The sequence below is a fragment of the Meles meles genome, chromosome 4 (assembly GCF_922984935.1).
Source record: "Meles meles chromosome 4, mMelMel3.1 paternal haplotype, whole genome shotgun sequence".
Classification (NCBI taxonomy): Eukaryota; Metazoa; Chordata; class Mammalia; order Carnivora; family Mustelidae; genus Meles; species Meles meles.
In genome coordinates this window covers 147,257,622-147,277,444 of record NC_060069.1, presented here as the reverse complement: position 1 = coordinate 147,277,444, position 19,823 = coordinate 147,257,622, and the positions used below count along the sequence as shown (strand labels likewise).

The following is a 19,823-nucleotide window of genomic DNA, read 5'->3' as shown; positions in this document are numbered from 1 at the left end:
TTTGTTACATGCCTATTATAGGGGTGTGGTCAAAACGTGGGTGACAATTCTGTCGGATCCTCTTTATGGCAACAGAAAACCAAAAAGGAAGCTCTTTAGATTTACATTCACTGGAAGAATCTGGCTTCATCCTGACAGCAGATTCTCCAGGAAGTCGAGTGAAAACTGCAGAACAGAAAGAGAAGAATTGATCTGAATGGCGGGAAAGCACTTTAAGAACTTCGAAGAAAATCTTTGACTTTACCCGCTAGATACAGTTCAAGAGCATAACGTATTTTATTAAATTCTGCAAATCGGGGATGGGTCCTGTAAATTACATAAAAATATCAAAGAAGTCGAGGTTTTTAGAAATAATAAATTCTGACCCTTAAGTAGTCTTCAAAACAAGCTGTTGCTAATTTCCTAGCATCCCTTAGGACTGAAACTACTAGAGGCACAAGAGGATAGATGCGTTAGAGTCAAGTGATTCAACTACAGACGCCAATGTAGTTCAAGTTTCTCGTGTTATAAAAATGGACATATTCCCATTCCTTCTTTTTTTCTCTTAAAATTTGTCTCTTTCCCAAAGACTGAGTGTGGACTGAATATGACAGAAATTTTTTTTAAATATTTTATTTATTTATTTGACAGAGAGAGAGGTCACAAGTAGGCAGAGAGGCAGGCAGAGAGAGGAGGAAGCAGGCTCCCCACTGAGCAGAGAGCCCGATGCGGGGCTCGATCCCAGGACCCTGAGATCATGACCTGAGCTGAAGGCAGAGGCTTAACCCACTGAGCCACCCAGGCGCCCCATGACAGAAATTTTTTATCATAATAATTGTCCATAAAATTATCTCATGATGTGTGGTTCAGAGTTAGCTAAGGAGAGTCTGTGATAGTTGTTTTTCCTAGTTCTACAAAGTTTACGGCCTATTTCATAGTATTAAGATATTATGGCACGCTGGCTTCTTTGAACTTTGGCTGTGTAATGTCAAAACAACTGATGATTTCAACACTTTTTAGACAAAAAAGAATTCTGCCACACAGTTCTTTAGTCTCTCGCAGGAAAAAATCTGTTCATTAACTCAGTTTTGCTGCAATAGTGGTGAACCAGTCATGTTTTAGTTACTTTAAACTTTTTAAAATATCCTATTCCTGAAAACAATCCACATGCCTAGCTTGGTTTAAAATTTCCCTCAATACAGTCTGTTCTCTGCTCATTAAAATGACATCCCAATAACGCAAAGATTTAGGAAAAAAAAAAATCCTAGGAACCAATGTATTAGGCTTTTCCTTTAGACTAAGTGATAATTTTCTATGTAGCTCAGTTTACAATGCTGATTTAATGCTGATAAAGTCCTGCAGTGAATGTTTACCTAATTATCTCCCTGTCCACACTAACCAAGTCAGTATCTAATAAAGTCCCTCTTGGGTGGAACCCTAGTCTCCACTTTTAATATTGCTTTTGCTGCCTTTTTTTTCAGGTTTTCTGAAAATGAAATAACATTAATATTTTATTTCAGAATCACACATTACACATTCCAAAAGTTTGAGCTAAATTTTGAATCCCTAAATGAATGGATATAGTTGCTAAGGCAGCAAATAGTTATGGCTAAAATGGGACCAATTCTTTTTTTCCTGTGCAAGTATTAGGTCAGCTAATTACAATGCTGTGCAGAATTTTGTTCCTTATTGCCATAATTTTGGAATGATTCGTTTATTTCATGTTTGTGGAATTCATGATCTTACGTTCTCTGCAGTAAATATGCTTTCAGTATTGTCTTCATTTCTTAACATTACTTCTGTATTTAAAAGTCTCCACACTCAGCTTTTGAAAACTTTTCCAGCAAATGACATATTTTATACAGCTCACTGGTCCATTCCAGAGATCCTCATGGTAGATAACAACCAAGGAACATAAATCTAGTAGAGGTAGATTTTATTTACTGGCACTGATACAATCTTTTCTGAATTTCCCATGGGTATGTTGAATAAATTGATTAAATTAGCAAAATTCTTGTAACAATAAATATCTGATAAGCCTACTTATTAATTAACTCATTTCATGAACCTTAGACTCTCATTTTTTAATATGTTGCTTAGGCAGTCTTGTGTTCTAACCAAAACACACACACACACACACACACACACACACACACACTGATTTTATTAGTAGCCTGTAATGAATGAAGTCATTTCAGAATATGGAGAGCCAAAGAAGGCAGTGGTACCATGGTTAGGGTTAACAAAGCTCAACTATGCTCATTTGAAAACAGTTCTCACAGATATTGAAATAGTGGTATGCTCTAAGCACTGTCACTTAAACATGAATTCAAATAATTTAGTAACTTTTAACCCGTCACCAAAAAACTGACTTCAGTCAGTTTAAGCGAAAGTGTGATGATAGGAACTAGTAAGCACAATTTTGAGATGTCTGAGGCTCTGACATTTCAACTTCAGAGCTTAGGAGAGAACCAGGGAGAACATCAAAGTCCTAGAGGAAAGGAAAACAAACACATCTTTCTGAGAAGACTCCACTGATACCGAAAATCCATACGGTAAAGTTGTTTTACGTTGCTTATAGGAAATGACTCAGACTTCCATCCCAAGCCATTCATTCAGAGTTAATAGAAATAGTTCTACTCGTTTTCTGCACTAATTTTATAGGCCATAACGATTTTAAGCAATGAAATAGTCATGGTAGGGGTCCCGGGAGCGCACTTCAGACAGACCGAGAGTGAGAAGGGATATCATTAGATGATAAGGGAGAAACCAGAAAAGCTGTAGAGTGTAGCCCTGAATCATTGAAAGTTCAGAGGTCTGGCTTCTTTGCCCAAAGGGTCAAAAACAGTATCACACCACCATGATCACTGAAGCACTTGATACCATTATTGATACTCAGAAAAAAAGTGATTTGCAATTACTGGGGAAAATTGAATTGTGACACTAATATAGAGGCTGCAAAACCATTGCTATGTTGAAGGAGTTATTCTCCCAAGACTTACACAATTTTTCAATGGGACCTAAAGTGTTCTTTTTCTGGAAAATCCATGTATAGATAACAACCCATCTCTCCTTCTCACCTCCAGTTGGCTCTAGAGAAATGAGGTCTTAAAGCACAGTTAAATTCAAATCATTTGATTTGTTTTTAAAATTATTAGCCATAAGTAGCCGGACATTTGTAGCACTCTCCCACTGCCAAATTTAAATTCATTAATCCTGAGTGTTTCCTGATTTAGTTCCAAGAACTATGTAGCAATTCGGTTATGGTTGAAAAGTCTACATGCACACGCTAAAATAACTGTGCCTGCAGATTTGTGATTCAGAAAAGGAGAAGCCATGTCTCAGGGGAACACCCCTTCCCCAACCAGCTTTGCCAAATCCTTGTAGACATTCTGCAGTGTTTATACAAGTTAGCTCTAGGCAAGCTGGCAAGGCCTCAGAAATAAAGGTAAGCACTGGCAAGGAAATTGTGCAGTGAAAGCAGGTTATTGAATTTCCTTTCTCAAATGCTAATAATCTTGAAGCCAAGAAAGATAGCCACCTCTGCTCTCTCCCTAAGTCCACGGTGCCAGGTGATGAAAAAGGCCACCTCCCAAACAGGCACAGCTCAGGAACCCTCTTGACAACAGACTACAAAGGAAAATCTAGAGAGAACTGTGAAATATTAATATGCAGCCTGTTTAAAGAGCTAAGTTTACAGCATCCACTAAACACAGAACTTGGGAGATAAAATGCCATTAGAAACCTGGTTCTCCCAGTTCTCTGAATTCTTTGTCCATGGAGACTATAGGCTAGTAATAAATAAGATCTTAATGTTCAGGTTTTAAGGTGGTACTCATACATTTCAAGGGCCATCATGATAGGATCTCAATTTTCACAATAAATATGTTCTTTGAAAGAGTCTGCATGTAAGACATATATTTTAAGGACATGGTGACCTGTGTTTAAAAAAACAAAAACAAAAACAAAAACAGGGGCGCCTGGGTGGCTCAGTGGGTTAAAACTTCTGCCTTCGGCTCAGGTCATGATCCCAGGGTCCTGGGATCGAGCCCCACATGGGGCTCTCTGCTCGGCAGGGAACCTGCCTCCCCCTCTCTCTGTGCCTGCCTCTCTGCCTACTTGTGATTTCTGTCTGTCAAATAAATAAAATCTTTAAAAACAAAAACAAACAAACAAAACAAAAACAAAAACACAACTATGCTTCATTCTTTAACAAGGACACTTTTCCGTCTAATTTCCTTGGCATCACCTTTGCTAAACAGAGCCCTTTTTTTTTTTTAAAGATTTTATTTATTTATTTGGCAGAGAGAGATCACAAGTTGGCAGAGAGGCAGGCAGAGAGAGAGAGAGAGAGAGAGGGAAGCAGGCTCCCCGCTGAGCAGAGAGCCCGATGTGGGACTCGATCCCAGGACCCTGAGATCATGACCTGAGCCGAAGGCAGCGGCTTAACCCACTGAGCCACCCAGGCGCCCTGCTAAACAGAGCCCTTAAAGCTTGTGACAGTTTCACAAACAGACCCCCACAATCGCTTTTGGTCAGCAACCATGGTCTGTACATTTCAATGCCTTTCAGTGTTCTCTGCCACCTTTTATCTGCCACTGATGCCCATAATACACCAGTTTCTCTTTCATGTTAGCCATTCAAATAAAGACCTAAAAGAACTTTGAGTTGCCAGGCCAGGGAGATGCACTTGGAAGTAAAAGGGGACAATTTGCAATGGATGGGTTTCACTAGGAATATTGATTTCTGATATGCCGTGGATATCTGGGCTGATGCCTAATTTCATGCCTCTGTATTAGAAAGGAAGAGAGGACAGAAATAACCATAGCGTTAGAAACAGAGACGAAAATATGAAAAGACTAGAGAAGAGCTAACTTTGAGCTGATAATTTTCATTAATCATTAAAATGAGGGACAAATAGTGCTGGCCATCAGGTACAAAAAAATGCCACGATTTTTCTGCTCTGTTTCCCGGCGGTCTGGCACACCTTGCATCACCCGTAGGATACTCTGTGGCCACGGAGAGACTTCCACTTTCTTTCCTTTGTTTGTCCAACACAAATCACTGCCTTTTACTTTTTAATTTTTTTTACCTTTAAGCATTTAACTGAACACGGATGGTATAAAAAAAAAGTGCAACATGGACACATTTGTATTGTCTTTCTTTTGGAAGCTATCCATTTTTATACATAGGAAACTCTAAAACTAAAGAAAAGAAGGACACAGGGAGGAAAAGAAAAAAACAAGTTGGCAGTTAGTGGAAAAGAACAAACAGGCAAAATGTTGGCAACAAAGCCCAGATAGGATTTCAGACTGGGATAAAGTGAAATATTTGTGAACCGGATAGGAAGGAGTGGTTGGGAATAAAAGCCAAGCAGATTCAGATTTCAGAAAAGTCAGCAGTAGATTGGCTGCTTTTAGAGCTCAGTGCAAATGATACTGAAAGATTGACAGATTGTCTCTTTCATTCTTCCCCCAAACTGTAACATTTTTTTTAAATGGACAATGTACATCCAATCCAGCATTAGATTTTAAATATTTCATACCATGAGATTCAGAATCAGGCTCTAGATTATTTTTTGTTGTTGTTCCATAGTACAACAATGGAAAGCATTCCATTTGCAAGAGAGGTCTATACTTATTTTATTGCAAATGGACAAAATTCAATGTATAGGGTAAACAGAAACTAATGCAGCAACACATCCTGATGAGAACATTGGCAATTCTGAAATTCTGAAATAAATCATTTGATTATAAGCAGGAAGTCCACCTCTGTTCCCTTTCTCTAAGGGAAAACCATAGAGCTGAGATACAGTATCTTTCACAGCAAAGCAAAATTGTGATTCATTTTTTAAAACTTATACTTTGGACCTAAAACTAATGTACCATTATCTGTCAGCTATACTCAAATCAACAAAAACAGAACAAAACTTCTACTTTGGCGTTAAGCTTTTTAAAGAGATGGGCGCATCTTGAAGTCTCCTTGTTATAAGTGGATTTTGAATTGAATTCTACATTTCTTTCTGCTCATCATGTCCTACGGAGGTAGAAAGAGGTCAGTGACTACAAGTCCACAAAGAGGTGGTGAGTTATTTTGGCCTGAGACAAACAAGGTGGATCCATGCCACATGTCCCCACACATGTTGAAGACTTCCCAGCTAATCCTTAGTGGTACAGGCTTAACGGTTCTGTGCTTTTTAGTAAAATAAGAGTTTCTTAAAACAGCACTTTTGAAGAATTGGAGAGCATTCTTGCTGTCTCGGAAATTTGTTGCTAGTCTTGTAACATCAGCCATTTGTGGAGCATTCCCCGGTTTATGCAATCTTCTTCCTTTTTTTTTTCCTTTTAATGTAACAATGAAGGTAACGCTTCTCTTGGAGCTCTGGGTGCCTAATCTTACTAAACAAAGTTTAGTGAGGGTTTACTATCATTCTTTCCTATTGACTCGATGTTGATGTTTTTCTTTTAACTGGATGTTTTTCTCCCCAAGTTCTCTTTGGCTGGTTACTTATTTTTAATGCTTTTTCTGGCTTGCCTTCAGAAGCTTTACCTCTTCAAACGTTTTGGCTCAGAAATTAAATAGGAACTCTGCTCCATATTCATTTTCATATAATGCTTCCATCACAGATTGACAAATTCTAAGGTATTCACTTTGAAGAAACTTGAACGCAGTTGCGAAAAAATTTGCCTTGTACTTAAACCATGCTGACTCTTCCACGTCTCAGTGGAAAGTAGGATTGAAATGTGATTTTCTTTTGTTAAATAAAAAGAATGACTTGAATTTATCTAAAATTGTTAAATATGAAAAAAAATTGTTAAATACGTTGAGCATAGTATCGACTGTCATTGCTTTGCATTTTTCTGGTCACCCTTTATATCTGTTAGTTATCTACCGTTATAGTGTCACAATGAGAAGAGAGACATTTCCCAGAACTTGAAAATCAGTTAAGGAGAGGTTAACTAGCTTGGTCAAGAACACTCAGCCACTTAGTGTTTGGCCAGAATTAGACTTGAGACTGGGTGTTTCCACCGTTAGACACGGTATCTGCTATCTGAAGGATTCCTCCACACAACCTGCCAGGTCCACAGTAAAACAGGAAATCTATCCACATGCAGAGGCAAGATGGTATGCGATGAAGGCAGGCTGGCTCTGAGCATAAACCCCTAATAGCTATGTGACCTTGGCTCAGTGACCAATTTTTTCATTTCTCAATTTCCTTATCTGTAAGAAAAGGAAAATACTAGAATCTACTCTGTGGAGTTCTTGTGAGGATTAAACACGTGAATACATTTAAGAAAGGGAGAATGGTGGGGCGCCTGGGTGGCTCAGTGGGTTAAGCCTCTGCCTTCGGCTCAGGTCATGATCTCGGGGTCCCTGGGATCAGGCCCCGCATCGGGCTCTCTGCTCGGCAGGGAGCTGCTTCCCTCTCTCTCTCTCTCTCTCTCTCTCTCTCTCTGCCAGCTGCTCTGCCTACTTGTGATCTCTCTCTTTGCCAAATAAATAAAGTCTTAAAAAAAGAAAAGAAAAGAAAGGGAGAATGGCATAAATGTGTAACAAATATTTGTTATTTTTAGTACTATGAATAGTTGATGAGAAAATCCCAAAATCCTAAATAGACAAAAGTGGGCAGAAACTGATGGGTGATGTGCATGATCCCGTAGGCCCAGAGACAATTCGTGGTGTTAACCGCAGGTCAGGGAGTCTTAGGAAAGCTTCTGAGGGGAGGGGAAGAAGGTATCCGTTTCTGAATTTGTATTGCCCGCGTGAGTGCCCCCTTCTATTGATTCCCCCAAACTTACTCCTTCATGTCCCCCATATCATGTAAGGAGAGCACCAGCTTCTTTGTGCAACATACTCCGAGCACCCAACAACTACTAGTTGTGTTAAAGAACAGACCCAAACGGTGACAAAGAAGGAGGATTAAAAGATGGGTTTCATTCCAAGTTACCAAAGATAATGTCTTTTCTTTGCCCACTGCTCCTTTATTCTGTGACTCTTGAATTCTTTATTAAAATCTACATACGTCTAGAAGAAATACTTGATTTCTTCTGTTTTCTCCACCTTATTGGGAGACCGCGGGGGTGGGGGGAGTGGATCTGGGTCTGTTTTTGTGTTTTCCCAATATCTAGTATGTTTGCTATAACACCGGAGGTGCTGAGCAAATGCTTGTTGAGAGCGAGGATGGATCAGGTCTCACCTTGTTATTGCTTATGAAATTAATGGGGAGGAGACTTGGGTGGGCACATGAGAAAGAGAAAAGCTGAAAGTGGACAAAAGTAGAGAGCACATGGATAAACTCTTTCTCAGAGTTGTAAATGCTTATTCACTATGACTGTTTACGTTGTTGTTATGTCCGTTATATTATTTCCTGTAGGTCCATCCCAATTCCTCCTAGCCCCTCAGCACAATGGCTATTTTCACAACTAATTATTACAAAATAATTTTATTTGATCATCCCACTGCCATTATTGGAGATGTCCCAGAGCACGTAGCTAGCCCACGGAAAATCCTGGAGGGGGCTGGGGAATGCAAAAAGGTGCGCTCTACCGGCCCCGAAGGAGTCCCACCTCCAGGGCCTCAGCCTGCAGATCTGTGAGCACTGCGTTTTCAGAAGCGGGATTTTAGTAGCTTGAAACCCAAACACAGAGCAGTGGTCAATCTCGGTTCTTCTTTTAGGTAACTGTTTGCTAGATCTACCCCGCAAGCAGATCCTGGGCCCAGAAGAACTCCCCGGACAGACGTACGACGCCACGCAGCAGTGCAACCTGACTTTCGGGCCCGAGTACTCCGTGTGTCCCGGCATGGACGTCTGCGCCCGCCTCTGGTGCGCCGTGGTGCGCCAAGGCCAGATGGTGTGTCTCACCAAGAAGCTGCCGGCCGTGGAGGGGACGCCATGTGGGAAAGGGAGGATCTGCCTGCAGGGCAAGTGTGTGGACAAAACCAAGAAAAAATATTATTCAGTAAGTGATTTGCTTGTCACGCAATGCCTGGGGACTCAGGATCTGAAGTCCATTCCTGTGACATGTGTGGGCACTGTCACGAGAAGGCGTTCTTTCCCAGTTAAAATATTTTTCCTTGAGATGCCCAAGCAGAGCATTTCCGGGCTCATCTCTGAGTTTCGAAGTCCCGAGGAGAGCACTGACAGAGGGCACAATGCTTCTGTCTTCTAAGACTGTCCTGCAACGGTGCATTCTTAGATACTCTGACAGCAGCCAGAAGAAATTCTTCACCCAGTCCTAAGCAAAGGGGTTTATAATAGTCTTCCCTCTAGAAGTCTCTCCGCTACCTGCTACCACGTTTGCAGAATGATAGACCCGGAGTCTGTTACTCCCCCGTGGTGTGGGCGCAGGTGGCGTGTGCATGGGGGGTGGGTGCATTTCAATATCTGTCACATTTCCTCTCTACAGAGAAGGACTCTAGTCTAATGAGACGGAAGCCGAACTCAGGTCAAATGCATTATGCATGTGACGGAGGGCCTGTCTCTGATGGGATGTGTGGTATCAACAAAGGAATGCAGAATGTCAGTGCTAAACAGGGAGAAAAAAATGTAAATGCAACCAACCATTCCAGGCATCATGCACAATCTTTAGCCTCATATATTTTGTCAAAGATGCAGGATCAGAGTTGACAGAAAATTAGCTATGGTTCAAGTGGTTTTTGTTTTTTTTTTTTTTCATTTTATTTATTTTTTCAGTGTAACAGTATTCATTCTTTTTGCACAACACCCAGTGCTCCATGCAAAACGTGCCCTCCCCATTACCCACCACCTGAGGGTTTTGAAGGGTTCAAGTGGTTTTTAACAGCAATGCACCGTATCAGAAGGCACAGAGAAACCCGGGAGTCCTTCTTGCAGTGTGCTTCATTCTGCCAGGGAATCACCCAGATCCTAGTGCCAGGGGGCAGCAGGGAGCAGAAGCAATGACTTGCTTAGAATTGGACTTGCACTATAATAACTTGCACTATAATTCCAGAATGTCCAATATCTGTGGCCATGTTCACGTCTGTGAAAATTTATACCTGTGATGGGGTTTCCACTATGCACCGGATGCAAGTGATTTCTAAATGTACATTTTGAATGTTTTTTTCTCCCTTCTGCATTAAAAATGTCTTCTGTTTTCTATTTCAGACATCAAGCCATGGCAACTGGGGGTCCTGGGGGCCTTGGGGCCCGTGTTCTCGCTCATGTGGGGGAGGAGTACAGTTTGCCTACCGGCACTGCAATAATCCCGCACCCAGAAACAGTGGCCGCTACTGCACGGGGAAGAGGGCCATCTACCGCTCCTGCAACGTCACGCCCTGCCCACCTAACGGTATGCTGCTCCCAAGTGTCAGCAACCACCATGTTGCACGTGTAATTTGTATTCTAGCAGTAATAGAGAAAGAAGGCTGGAGATGTCACCTGTTCTTCTTATACTTCACAGTTCCACTAGGGTGCGAATCAATAACAAATATATGAGCGATTTTTTAAACTACTAATAAAAATATTAGATATTTAGAGAGTAGGAAGAAAATAATTATTGCTTTCAACTCCCATGTACAGATAAAACCCAGCGCTGGTGTGTAAAGAAGCTCTGAAAAGAAAGTTCGCATCTTCACGTTAAAATTACTTAAATGCACAAGACTATGCCTGAGTTTCAGAAGAGACAAAGTAATAACGCGACGTGTTTGTTTTTTAGGTAAATCTTTTCGTCACGAGCAGTGTGAGGCCAAAAATGGGTATCAGTCTGACGCAAAAGGAGTCAAAACGTTTGTGGAGTGGGTCCCCAAATATGCAGGCGTCCTGCTGGGAGACGTGTGCAAACTGACCTGCAGAGCCAAGGGCACCAGTTACTACGTGGTGTTTTCTCCAAAGGTAACTGCACACCGACTGTCCAGAAATGGCAGGCGTTCTCGCCAGAAATTATTTGGTGGAATAAGGCCTAGAGATACCAATATCAACCGTCATTATTTATTGGGTGACTAGGTTTTGGAGGGTTTTATTTTCATCTCTATAGTGTTTATATTTGCAAACCTTATACAAAGAACAAAAATTATCCTGTAAACAAAACAAGTAAATGTTTTAAAAGCTATTTTGGAGAAGTTCCAACTCTGTCAGGGAAGGTGAGATGGGACCTTCACTTCAAAATTGCCTTGAAAACAACTTGAATTTCCTCGGTACGTTGGTATAGGAAACTGAAAGCAAGAAAGCTTTCTACTTTTCTATCATTTAATTAAGAATTTCTTTGGTGACTTATGAAAATAGGTTTCAAGATCATCATCTCTGACCCAGACCTTTAAACGTCTTGCACCCTTAATATGAACCAATGTCCTTATAGGTATTGACATTATAATATATACACGTGAAATTATCCCTTATTTTTCACAGGACAGCATTTTCTAAATTACTAAGTTTTATCTCTCACAATCGGTGTTATGAAGCAACATAAAATAATGCTTTTTTTTAATATTTTATTTATTTATTTGACAGAGAGAGAGGTCACAAGTAGGCAGAGAGGCAGGCAGAGAGAGAGGGAGAAACAGGCTCCCCACTGAGCAGAGAGCCCGATGCGGGGTCCCATCCCAGGACTCTGGGATGATGACTTGAGCCGAAGGCGGCTGCTTTACCATCTGAGCCACCCAGGCACCCCTATAACTAGCTTTTTAAGAACATACTGATTCCTTTACTCAACATACACTCAGTGTCTGCCAGCAAGTACTTTCCTCTGACTTCCCCAGACTCTTTCTACACTAATTTGTTGGTCTCTGTCTCAGCATCTGACAGTTCGGCACATGATAGGGAATGCTTTCCAGCCATTAACAAGGTTTTGAATGTCAATTTCAGATTTTCAAATCTATTTCTATAGTAACAATTATGCCACAAAGAAGGATCTCCACAATCTGGAGCGTGTTCATTTTCTGCTCTCCACACAAGTGACAAGTCCCCCAGGCTAAGGGAAATCGTACTGGGGACTGTGCTCTGCATGCAGAAAGGGAAATGGGTAACTTAGGTCTCCTGGCATATTTGGAATTAAGCTCAAGAGGAAAAGGGCATAACCCAGATTTATCCCAGATCTGCTTTCTGGCAAGACATCAGGATTTTTCAGTTAGATACTCCAGGCCACTAGGGTTTGGGGTTGGTTTTTTATTTTTCGATGCACTATCCCTGTCAAACACAAAACTCCACAAATGGGAACGTGCTGTTTTACCATGGAAACCAAGGACCTGTGCACAGGTACCTTCCCATTGCTAACGCGGTCCTTGTTATTCAGGTGACGGATGGGACCGAATGCAGGCCGTATAGTAACTCCGTCTGCGTCCGGGGCAAGTGTGTACGCACCGGCTGTGATGGCATCATCGGCTCAAAGCTGCAGTATGACAAGTGTGCCGTGTGTGGGGGAGACAACTCCAGCTGCACAAAGGTGGTTGGAACTTTCAATAAAAAAAGGTAAGGTGAGAGAATCATTGCCCTGACAGGCATTAAGGGAGGCTTTAGACTTGCACAGCTGAGGAAAGCAGACTTGTGTTTCATCGTAACGTGTCTATGGGAGGAGGTCCGGCCTGGCCCTAGTAACATATCATACATATGACAACCAGGGAGGGCGTGAGAAAGTTCTGGTGCAGAGTGCAAACTCCCCCTGCTTCGGGAAGCAGTGGCTCTGAGGTCAAGATCGTGCAGTGTGCAAGCACCGAAAACAAAAATGCCGTGACATTCCCGCTAGCGATCTCCGACAGATCTGTTATTCCTGAAACCGCATTTAGGGAAGGACGGCTGGTTCCCATCATAATTGTTTCATTTTACAGACAAATTTTCACTAGGCTGTATTTTTCTTGAGAAGATGTCTCTCGTTGCAAACGTAAGTTAACTGCAGGGACGGAGGCAACAGCGTCATTTTGTAGTGAACTCTCCTGGTTTATATCTACTCTATAAAGAATATACAGTAATGTCTGCTTCCTCTTAGGGTCTTTGATTATGCTTTCGTTTTAAATATGCAAGTTTATAAAGTACCAATTTCTGGAATTAAACATTTTTTAAGGTTTATTTACTTATTTTAGAAAGAGTGAGAACATGCACACGCACGCGTGGGGGGAGGGGCAAAGGGAGAGAATGTTCGAGCAGACTCCCCACTGACCTGATCCAGCGCTCCACAAGGGGCTCAACCCCGTGACCCATGAGATCATGCCCTGAGCCGAAACAAAGAGTTGGTCACTTAAGTGATGGAGCCACCCAGGCATCCCTCCATTAAATATGATGTTATCAGTGAGGATGAGGGAGCGGCTAAAGGGTCTGTGGAATGCAGGATTGTCTTTCTTTTTCACCAAACCACTCTTAGGCTGAGTGGTATTGGTCCAGTGCACCTGTATTTTTCTTGATAGGTGTGCTGTGTTCTCTTTAGCTGGAGGGTAATATGCAAACCAATTAGCCATAAGGATTTATTAAAACAATCACATGCCGTGTTATTACAGAAAACTGGAAGTTATCTTTGATACAATAAAAAAAATGGCACGGCTAAAGAATTTATTCTGACTTTAAATACGCATTACGAATCCTCTTTGCTAGTGAGTTAGTAATTATTCATCCGATTCTATTGAATTCTATTTACAAAATATCCCGCATGTCGACCATATACTGCATTTTTATATATTGCAAAGGTGCAAGACACCTTAGAAATGATGAAGTCTAGGAAACTGGGACTCGGAAAGTTTAGGGCTCATCTCATTTTGCATGGCTGATGAATGCCAAAGCAAAGTCTATATCTGAGGGCAGAAAAAAAGGAAAGAAGGAAGGAAGAAGAAGAAATTCAGGAATCAAGTAGGAAATCAAATACCTTATGTAGGGGCACTGGGTGGCTCAGTGGGTTAAGCCTCTGCGTTCTGCTAAGGTCATGATCCCAGGGTCTTGGGATCGAGCCCCACGTCGGGCTCTCTGCTCAGTGGGGAGCCTGCTTCCTCCTCTCTCTGTGACTGCCTTTCTGCCTACTTGTGACCTCTGTCAAATAAATAAATAAAATCTTAAAAAAACACCTTATGTACTAGGTACTATGTAGTCTTCCTACATAAACTCAGAAGCCACTTTTTCTAAACAGTAAATTTGGCATTTTGTTTTTTGGTTTGGCAACCAGTGTCTGCACATTTGTCGTCCCGCGAAAAGATGAAGAAATTCATGATAGCGATAAGTGGTGGGCAACCTGACAGCTTGCAAATTGATTTGGCCAAGATTATATTATGTGGTACAAATGGTCTGTTTAATGTTTCCAGATAAATTACCTCGGCCTAGTGTAGTGTACAAAGAAGGACATTGATCTTGGAGCTGAAATCTTTGTAATCAAGCTCTGGTTGAGTGATTTACAAAGACTGTGTGATCTCTTGAGAGTCACTTCATTTTTATTTATTTATTTATTTTTCACTATCAGAATTCTTGAGAGTCAAATGGAATTAATAGTAATGTTCTTGCAAGTTCATATTGCTGTGCGGATCCAATGAGATCATGCATATTAAAATATTTCATCAAGGGAAAACCACTTCACAAATATGACCGTAACCTCAGTTCACCCCTCTCTCAATGTTCCCCGTCTCAGTAAATGGCAACTCAGTCCTTCTGTTGCTCAGTACCAGGCTCATAAGAGAATCATATTTTACTAAGGCACTAAGAGATCAAGGCACCAGTCCTCCCACTGGCCGTGGCCTTGCGAAGCTCCGTCCGAGGACCCCGGCAGTGCTGCCAATCCCAACTGTTTCTCATGAATCTGAGACAGGCTCTCAGGAATAAGCATTAAAAAAATGCCCTCTGGGCACCTGGGTGGCTCAGTGGGTTAAGCCGCTGCCTTCGGCTCGGGTCATGATCTCGGGGTCCTGGGATCGAGTCCCGCATCGGGCTCTCTGCTCAGCAGGGAGCTTGCTTCCCCCTCTCTCTCTCTGTGCCTGCCTCTCTATCTACCTGTGATCTCTCTCTGTCAAATAAATAAATAAAATCCTTGAAAAAAAAAATGCCCTCCTACCAGATTCCCTTACCCTGCATTTTTTTAATTTTCTTTACTCTCTGATAGGTATCATTGAAACTCTGAATATAACCAGAACATATTTTCACATAACCGCTAGAAAGTATGACTGGCAGAGGTGGCTTGGGGAAGATTTCGGGAAAGGAGTAAACTAGGAGTAGGGGGTCATAGCTTTAGAGCCTCACACCGCCACTGGTTTTAGAGTGCACTTGTTCAAACACTTTATATGTTTAATATATGTACCTACACTTTGTATGTTTTCTATTCAGATGAGATATTCTCTCCAACATCCCTCCGGGTTTTGTTCCAAGCCACTGTAGGTTTGCATATGATCTCTTGCTATTAGATATTTCAAATAAATAAATAAATAAATAAATAAAGTCCTGTAACAAATCCTAATCCAAAATGTATTACAAAACCAAAAATAATGAGTCATGTTGAATGGCTAAGCAAGATCAGTATTGTATTTTCTCTCTTCCCAGTGGTAGGAAACTCTGACCCCTGTGTAGCCATCAGTCCCTGTCCATCAGATCCCCGGTAGACGGGGGGTTTCCCTGAGGAGAAGCCTCGCCTCTAATTCAGAGGGAATGCCTGGGTAGGGAAATACACTTGGATTTTCAGGATATGAATCAGTTGCCCTAGCACCTCTAAACCTGAATAAGAATTCAGTGGTAGTTGGGGCGCCTGGGTGACTCAGTGGGCTATGCCTCTACCTTTGGCTCAGGTCATGATCTCAGGGTCCTGGGATTGAGCCCCACATCGGTCTCTCTGCTCAGCAGGGAGCCTGCTTCCCCCTCTCTCTCTACTTGCCTCTCTATCTACTTGTGATCTCTCTATATATATCAAATAAATAAAATATTTTTTAAAAAAAGAATTCAGTGGTAGTTAATTAAATTTCACACACATCAAAGTTCACAGACAATTTATCTCTTTATATTCAAATAACTAAGAAAGCAAAAATGGGGTGATCTCATTATAAAATTACTTATAGAGGCAAAGAGTTTCACAAATGACTCCTTACCAGTATAGTCCCTTGGCACTAAATTGGCATTTCTGTCCTAGCCTTCTTCCAAAACTATGGATACTAGAGAGACTGATGCCTTTGCCCATTTTCCTGAGCAGATGATGGCTCATTAGACACCTGCTTTATTTGTCACCCATCCTAAAACTTCACTCAATCTATCATAATGTTCATGGACACAAAGTATCCGAGGAAATTTGCTATGGCATTAAAGGTTCTTTATTTTTTTCTTTTGATGATACTAGTAAGTTATGGTTACGCACTTAATATAGAATTTTATATTTCGTTTGTTTTCTGCTCAAGAAATCCAGCGTCCTAGTTGAAATAGAGGCAGAGCTTCTACTGTGCCTCTAGTTCAACAGTGAAACCCATGGTTCCCCAACTGCTCTGTTCATTTGGAAGGACTCCCAAAGTCCTGCTGCCTACGCCCCATCCCGACAGATGGGGTTTAATTGGCCTGGGGTCTGGGGATTAAAATGTTTAAAAGCTCTCCACGGGATTTTGATATGCAAATGAGTTTGAGACACATTAATTTAAAGCTTTCTGTGAGAGTGAGGGCAGATTTTTGTTTGTGTCTACATGTATCCTATTTGACTTGATAAGGACGTATAATATTTTTGTAAATCTTTAAATGAAGTTGGTGTACATTTTTAAAACAAAGGTTGCTAACATCATCCTAATTTTGAACATCGTAATAAAAATGTATACAATATCATAGTCTAATTTTAATTTTATTTTGTTATAAGAAAACTAATCTTTGAAGCCAGTTTTAAATGAATCTCTTAACTATGTTAAAACTTTGCGTTAAGGTAAGATTTTTAGAGAACTTTGATTTGTTTGTCGATTTATTAAGTGTTTACTTATTTTTTTCCTTTTCTCCCCTCCCTCTTTCCTCTCTCTTTCTCTCCCCCTCTCTCCTCTGGGGACATTTTTGCTTCCAGTAAGGGTTACACTGATGTGGTGAGGATCCCAGAAGGGGCAACCCACATAAAAGTCCGACAGTTCAAAGCCAAAGACCAGACTCGATTCACTGCCTACTTAGCCCTGAAGAAGAAAAATGGTGAGTACCTTATCAATGGGAAGTACATGATCTCCACTTCAGAAACCATCATCGACATCAATGGAACCGTCATGAACTACAGCGGTTGGAGCCACAGGGATGACTTTTTGCACGGGATGGGCTACTCAGCTACGAAGGAAATTCTCATAGTGCAGATTCTTGCAACTGATCCAACTAAAGCATTAGATGTCCGTTACAGTTTTTTTGTTCCCAAGAAGTCCACCCAAAAAGTCAACTCTGTCACCAGCCATGGGAGCAATAAAGTGGGCTCACCCACTCCACAACTTCAGTGGGTGACAGGCCCGTGGCTTGCCTGTTCTAGAACCTGTGACACGGGCTGGCACACCAGAACGGTGCAGTGCCAGGATGCAAACCGCAAATTAGCGAAAGGATGTCTTCTCTCTCAGAGGCCTTCCGCATTTAAGCAATGTTTGCTCAAGAAATGTTAGCCTGTGGTGATGATCTTCTGCAGAGATAACTGGATGTTTCATCACGGATCAGTCCTGGCCAGTGGTGGTGATCAGTCGTGGTGAACAAGAGGTCTACCCAACGCACAGAAAGTCACGCTTCGATGGCATTGTCAACAGGAGTCTAATTATGGGCAGAATCTGCTCTCGGTGACCAAAGGAAGATGTGCACTGTTCGTGTGAACAGTGGTGACCTTGGAATCTAGAAACACTTGGGAGTTATCGAACGTCCCCTGGGCTACAAGAATGAAAAAAACACTGATGAATGTAGAATCAGGGGACATTTGAAGATGGCAGAACAACAGTCTCCCCCTTGTCACCTACCTCTTCTAGAATGTCTTCAAAGGCATCACAATCATATTCATCCACAATATATCATAGCTTATTTTTACTGTTTGTAAATACATTCTCCCCTGGTATGTCACTTTATATCACTTGGTTCTATCAAAAAATATGTGTGTGTGTGTGTACTCCCCGACACACATACATATATATATTTCTATAAAAAATGTTTGACCAAAGTAGGTCTGCAGCTATTTCAACTCCTTCTAGTTTCCAGAAAGAGCTGTGGATGTTTTACTGGAAATTAAGAACTTGCTGCTGTTTTAATAAGATTTCACATACTCTCAGACTACAGGAGATCAAATTTTAGTCAAAAATCATTTTGACAGCAAGCATCTTCTGAGAAATTCTAAACAGAAAAAGGATCTCAGTGTATCTAGTCATTTAAATACACACACGGGTCCATTTCCTTAAACTTTCGACTGCCTGCATTTTTCCAGGCAGCAGCCAAACTGATGCATAATTAGGAAGTAGTAATAGTGTTTGTGTGTGTGTTATGAGTATTCAAGAGTCTGAAAACTAGTTTCTCACTCTAAAAACTAGTTTTCTCGTGTTAGAATTTAAAAGGAAAAAAAAAGAGCATATTTCACCATAGTCATTTATATTTTCACACCACTTTCCCCATTCAGAAGCTTTCATCTGATACCTTATATTGTGTAATATTCATGCAAAACTCACTGCAGAGTTTTCTGTTCACATCCGACACCTTCAACACTGGTATACCTCTTACCAGCAAGCCTTTAAAAATGCGTTTGTTTTTGCTTTTCTGTTTGTTCAAGGGTTCTGTAAGACCTTCAGTGTTTTGTACTTCTTGCTGACTTAGTTTGATAGGAGTATTAAAGATCACTTTGTAGTTAGCCACATCTAGAAGTGGTGATCATTAATGTGGCTCTTGCTAAAAAAAAAAAAAAAAAGTGGTTAATACTAATAAGACTGTTTCCACACCATACAGGCAATAATTCCTTGCATTTTCTTTTTAAATCCAAGTATACTGATACCCTACTTAAGATTTTTCCCAATTGGAAAGCATTTGGTTGTACCCATAAGTGTTTGAGTGATGAAATGTGAAGATTTTTGAGAAGTTTGTTGCTTCTATTTCCATAGTCTGTCTAGGTAGGTTGTTAAGTTTGGATGTTAGATATGGAAAAGTTTTACAATCATATGCATAAAAATATTTTTTAACAGTAAACTGCACCCCTGCACCTCATAGCTCAGAAAATCCAAGGTGTTCAATTTCATTGGGATTTCTTTTTCTTTATGAAATATTACAAAGCCAATTGTTTGTTATAAAATTTTATAATAATCGTACCAAATGTGCCTACTATTAAAGGTTTGCATATAAAGGTGTTAAGGGCAATTGTTTGAGTTCCCTTAAGCTCAGAAGAGTTTATTTTTATTAGAAGATATTTTTAATATAAAAGAATTATGTAATTGATCGAGCTATATCACATTCATTTCAGTGGGTGTGAGGAATGGATGTCTCACTGTTTTAAATATTTTCTTAGGACATTATTTGGTAAAACAAATAATTGTTTTACAAAACTGATAATCATCCTTTGGCTTTTCATAGACTCTCTTTGCCTTAGACTTGGTCATTTATTCTTAATAAATTATTAATTAGAGAAGTGAGGCCCATATAGATAGAACTTTTGGCCTCCATACATTTGATGGAGTTCAGCAGATATCAGGGAGAGGTAACAAAGCTATCCAAATCAGTCAGAAAAAAATGTTTATATCACACCATTTGACTATTGCGAGAGAATTAGCAGCAAGGCCAACATTACTTTTTCCCAATTTCAAAATAATTTTAATCAATTAACTCAATCCTGACCAAGTTTATTTTTATCTTTTGTGGTTTTGTTCATGGCAACATTAAGAAGTAATTGAAGGGCAAACATGCCTGTCTCTTACTCTGCTTCTCTAGACTCTATTCATAGTTTTTTTTAGCGTGTTTTGTCATTTATTTTTCCCCCATCTAA

At 40.6% G+C, this 19,823-nt stretch overlaps 1 protein-coding gene across 3 annotated transcripts in view; it reads left to right on the top strand.

The window, feature by feature from the left end:
- ADAMTS5 (ADAM metallopeptidase with thrombospondin type 1 motif 5) overlaps positions 1–18,907 on the top strand; it is a 43,509-nt gene extending 24,602 nt beyond the window's left edge. Inside the window, exons 4-8 of one of the 3 annotated variants that reach the window (XM_046003629.1) lie at positions 8,656–8,939; positions 10,106–10,289; positions 10,656–10,831; positions 12,228–12,403; positions 16,917–18,907. In XM_046003629.1, coding sequence (XP_045859585.1) covers positions 8,656–8,939; positions 10,106–10,289; positions 10,656–10,831; positions 12,228–12,403; positions 16,917–17,484 — 1,388 coding nt within the window. In that variant the 3' untranslated portion in view covers positions 17,485–18,907. Of the gene's footprint in view, positions 1–8,655; positions 8,940–10,105; positions 10,290–10,655; positions 10,832–12,227; positions 12,409–16,916 lie in introns of all 3 variants that reach the window. The other 2 variants (XM_046003630.1, XM_046003631.1) reach the window with 2 other exon arrangements.
- The last annotated feature ends 916 nt before the right edge of the window (positions 18,908–19,823 follow it).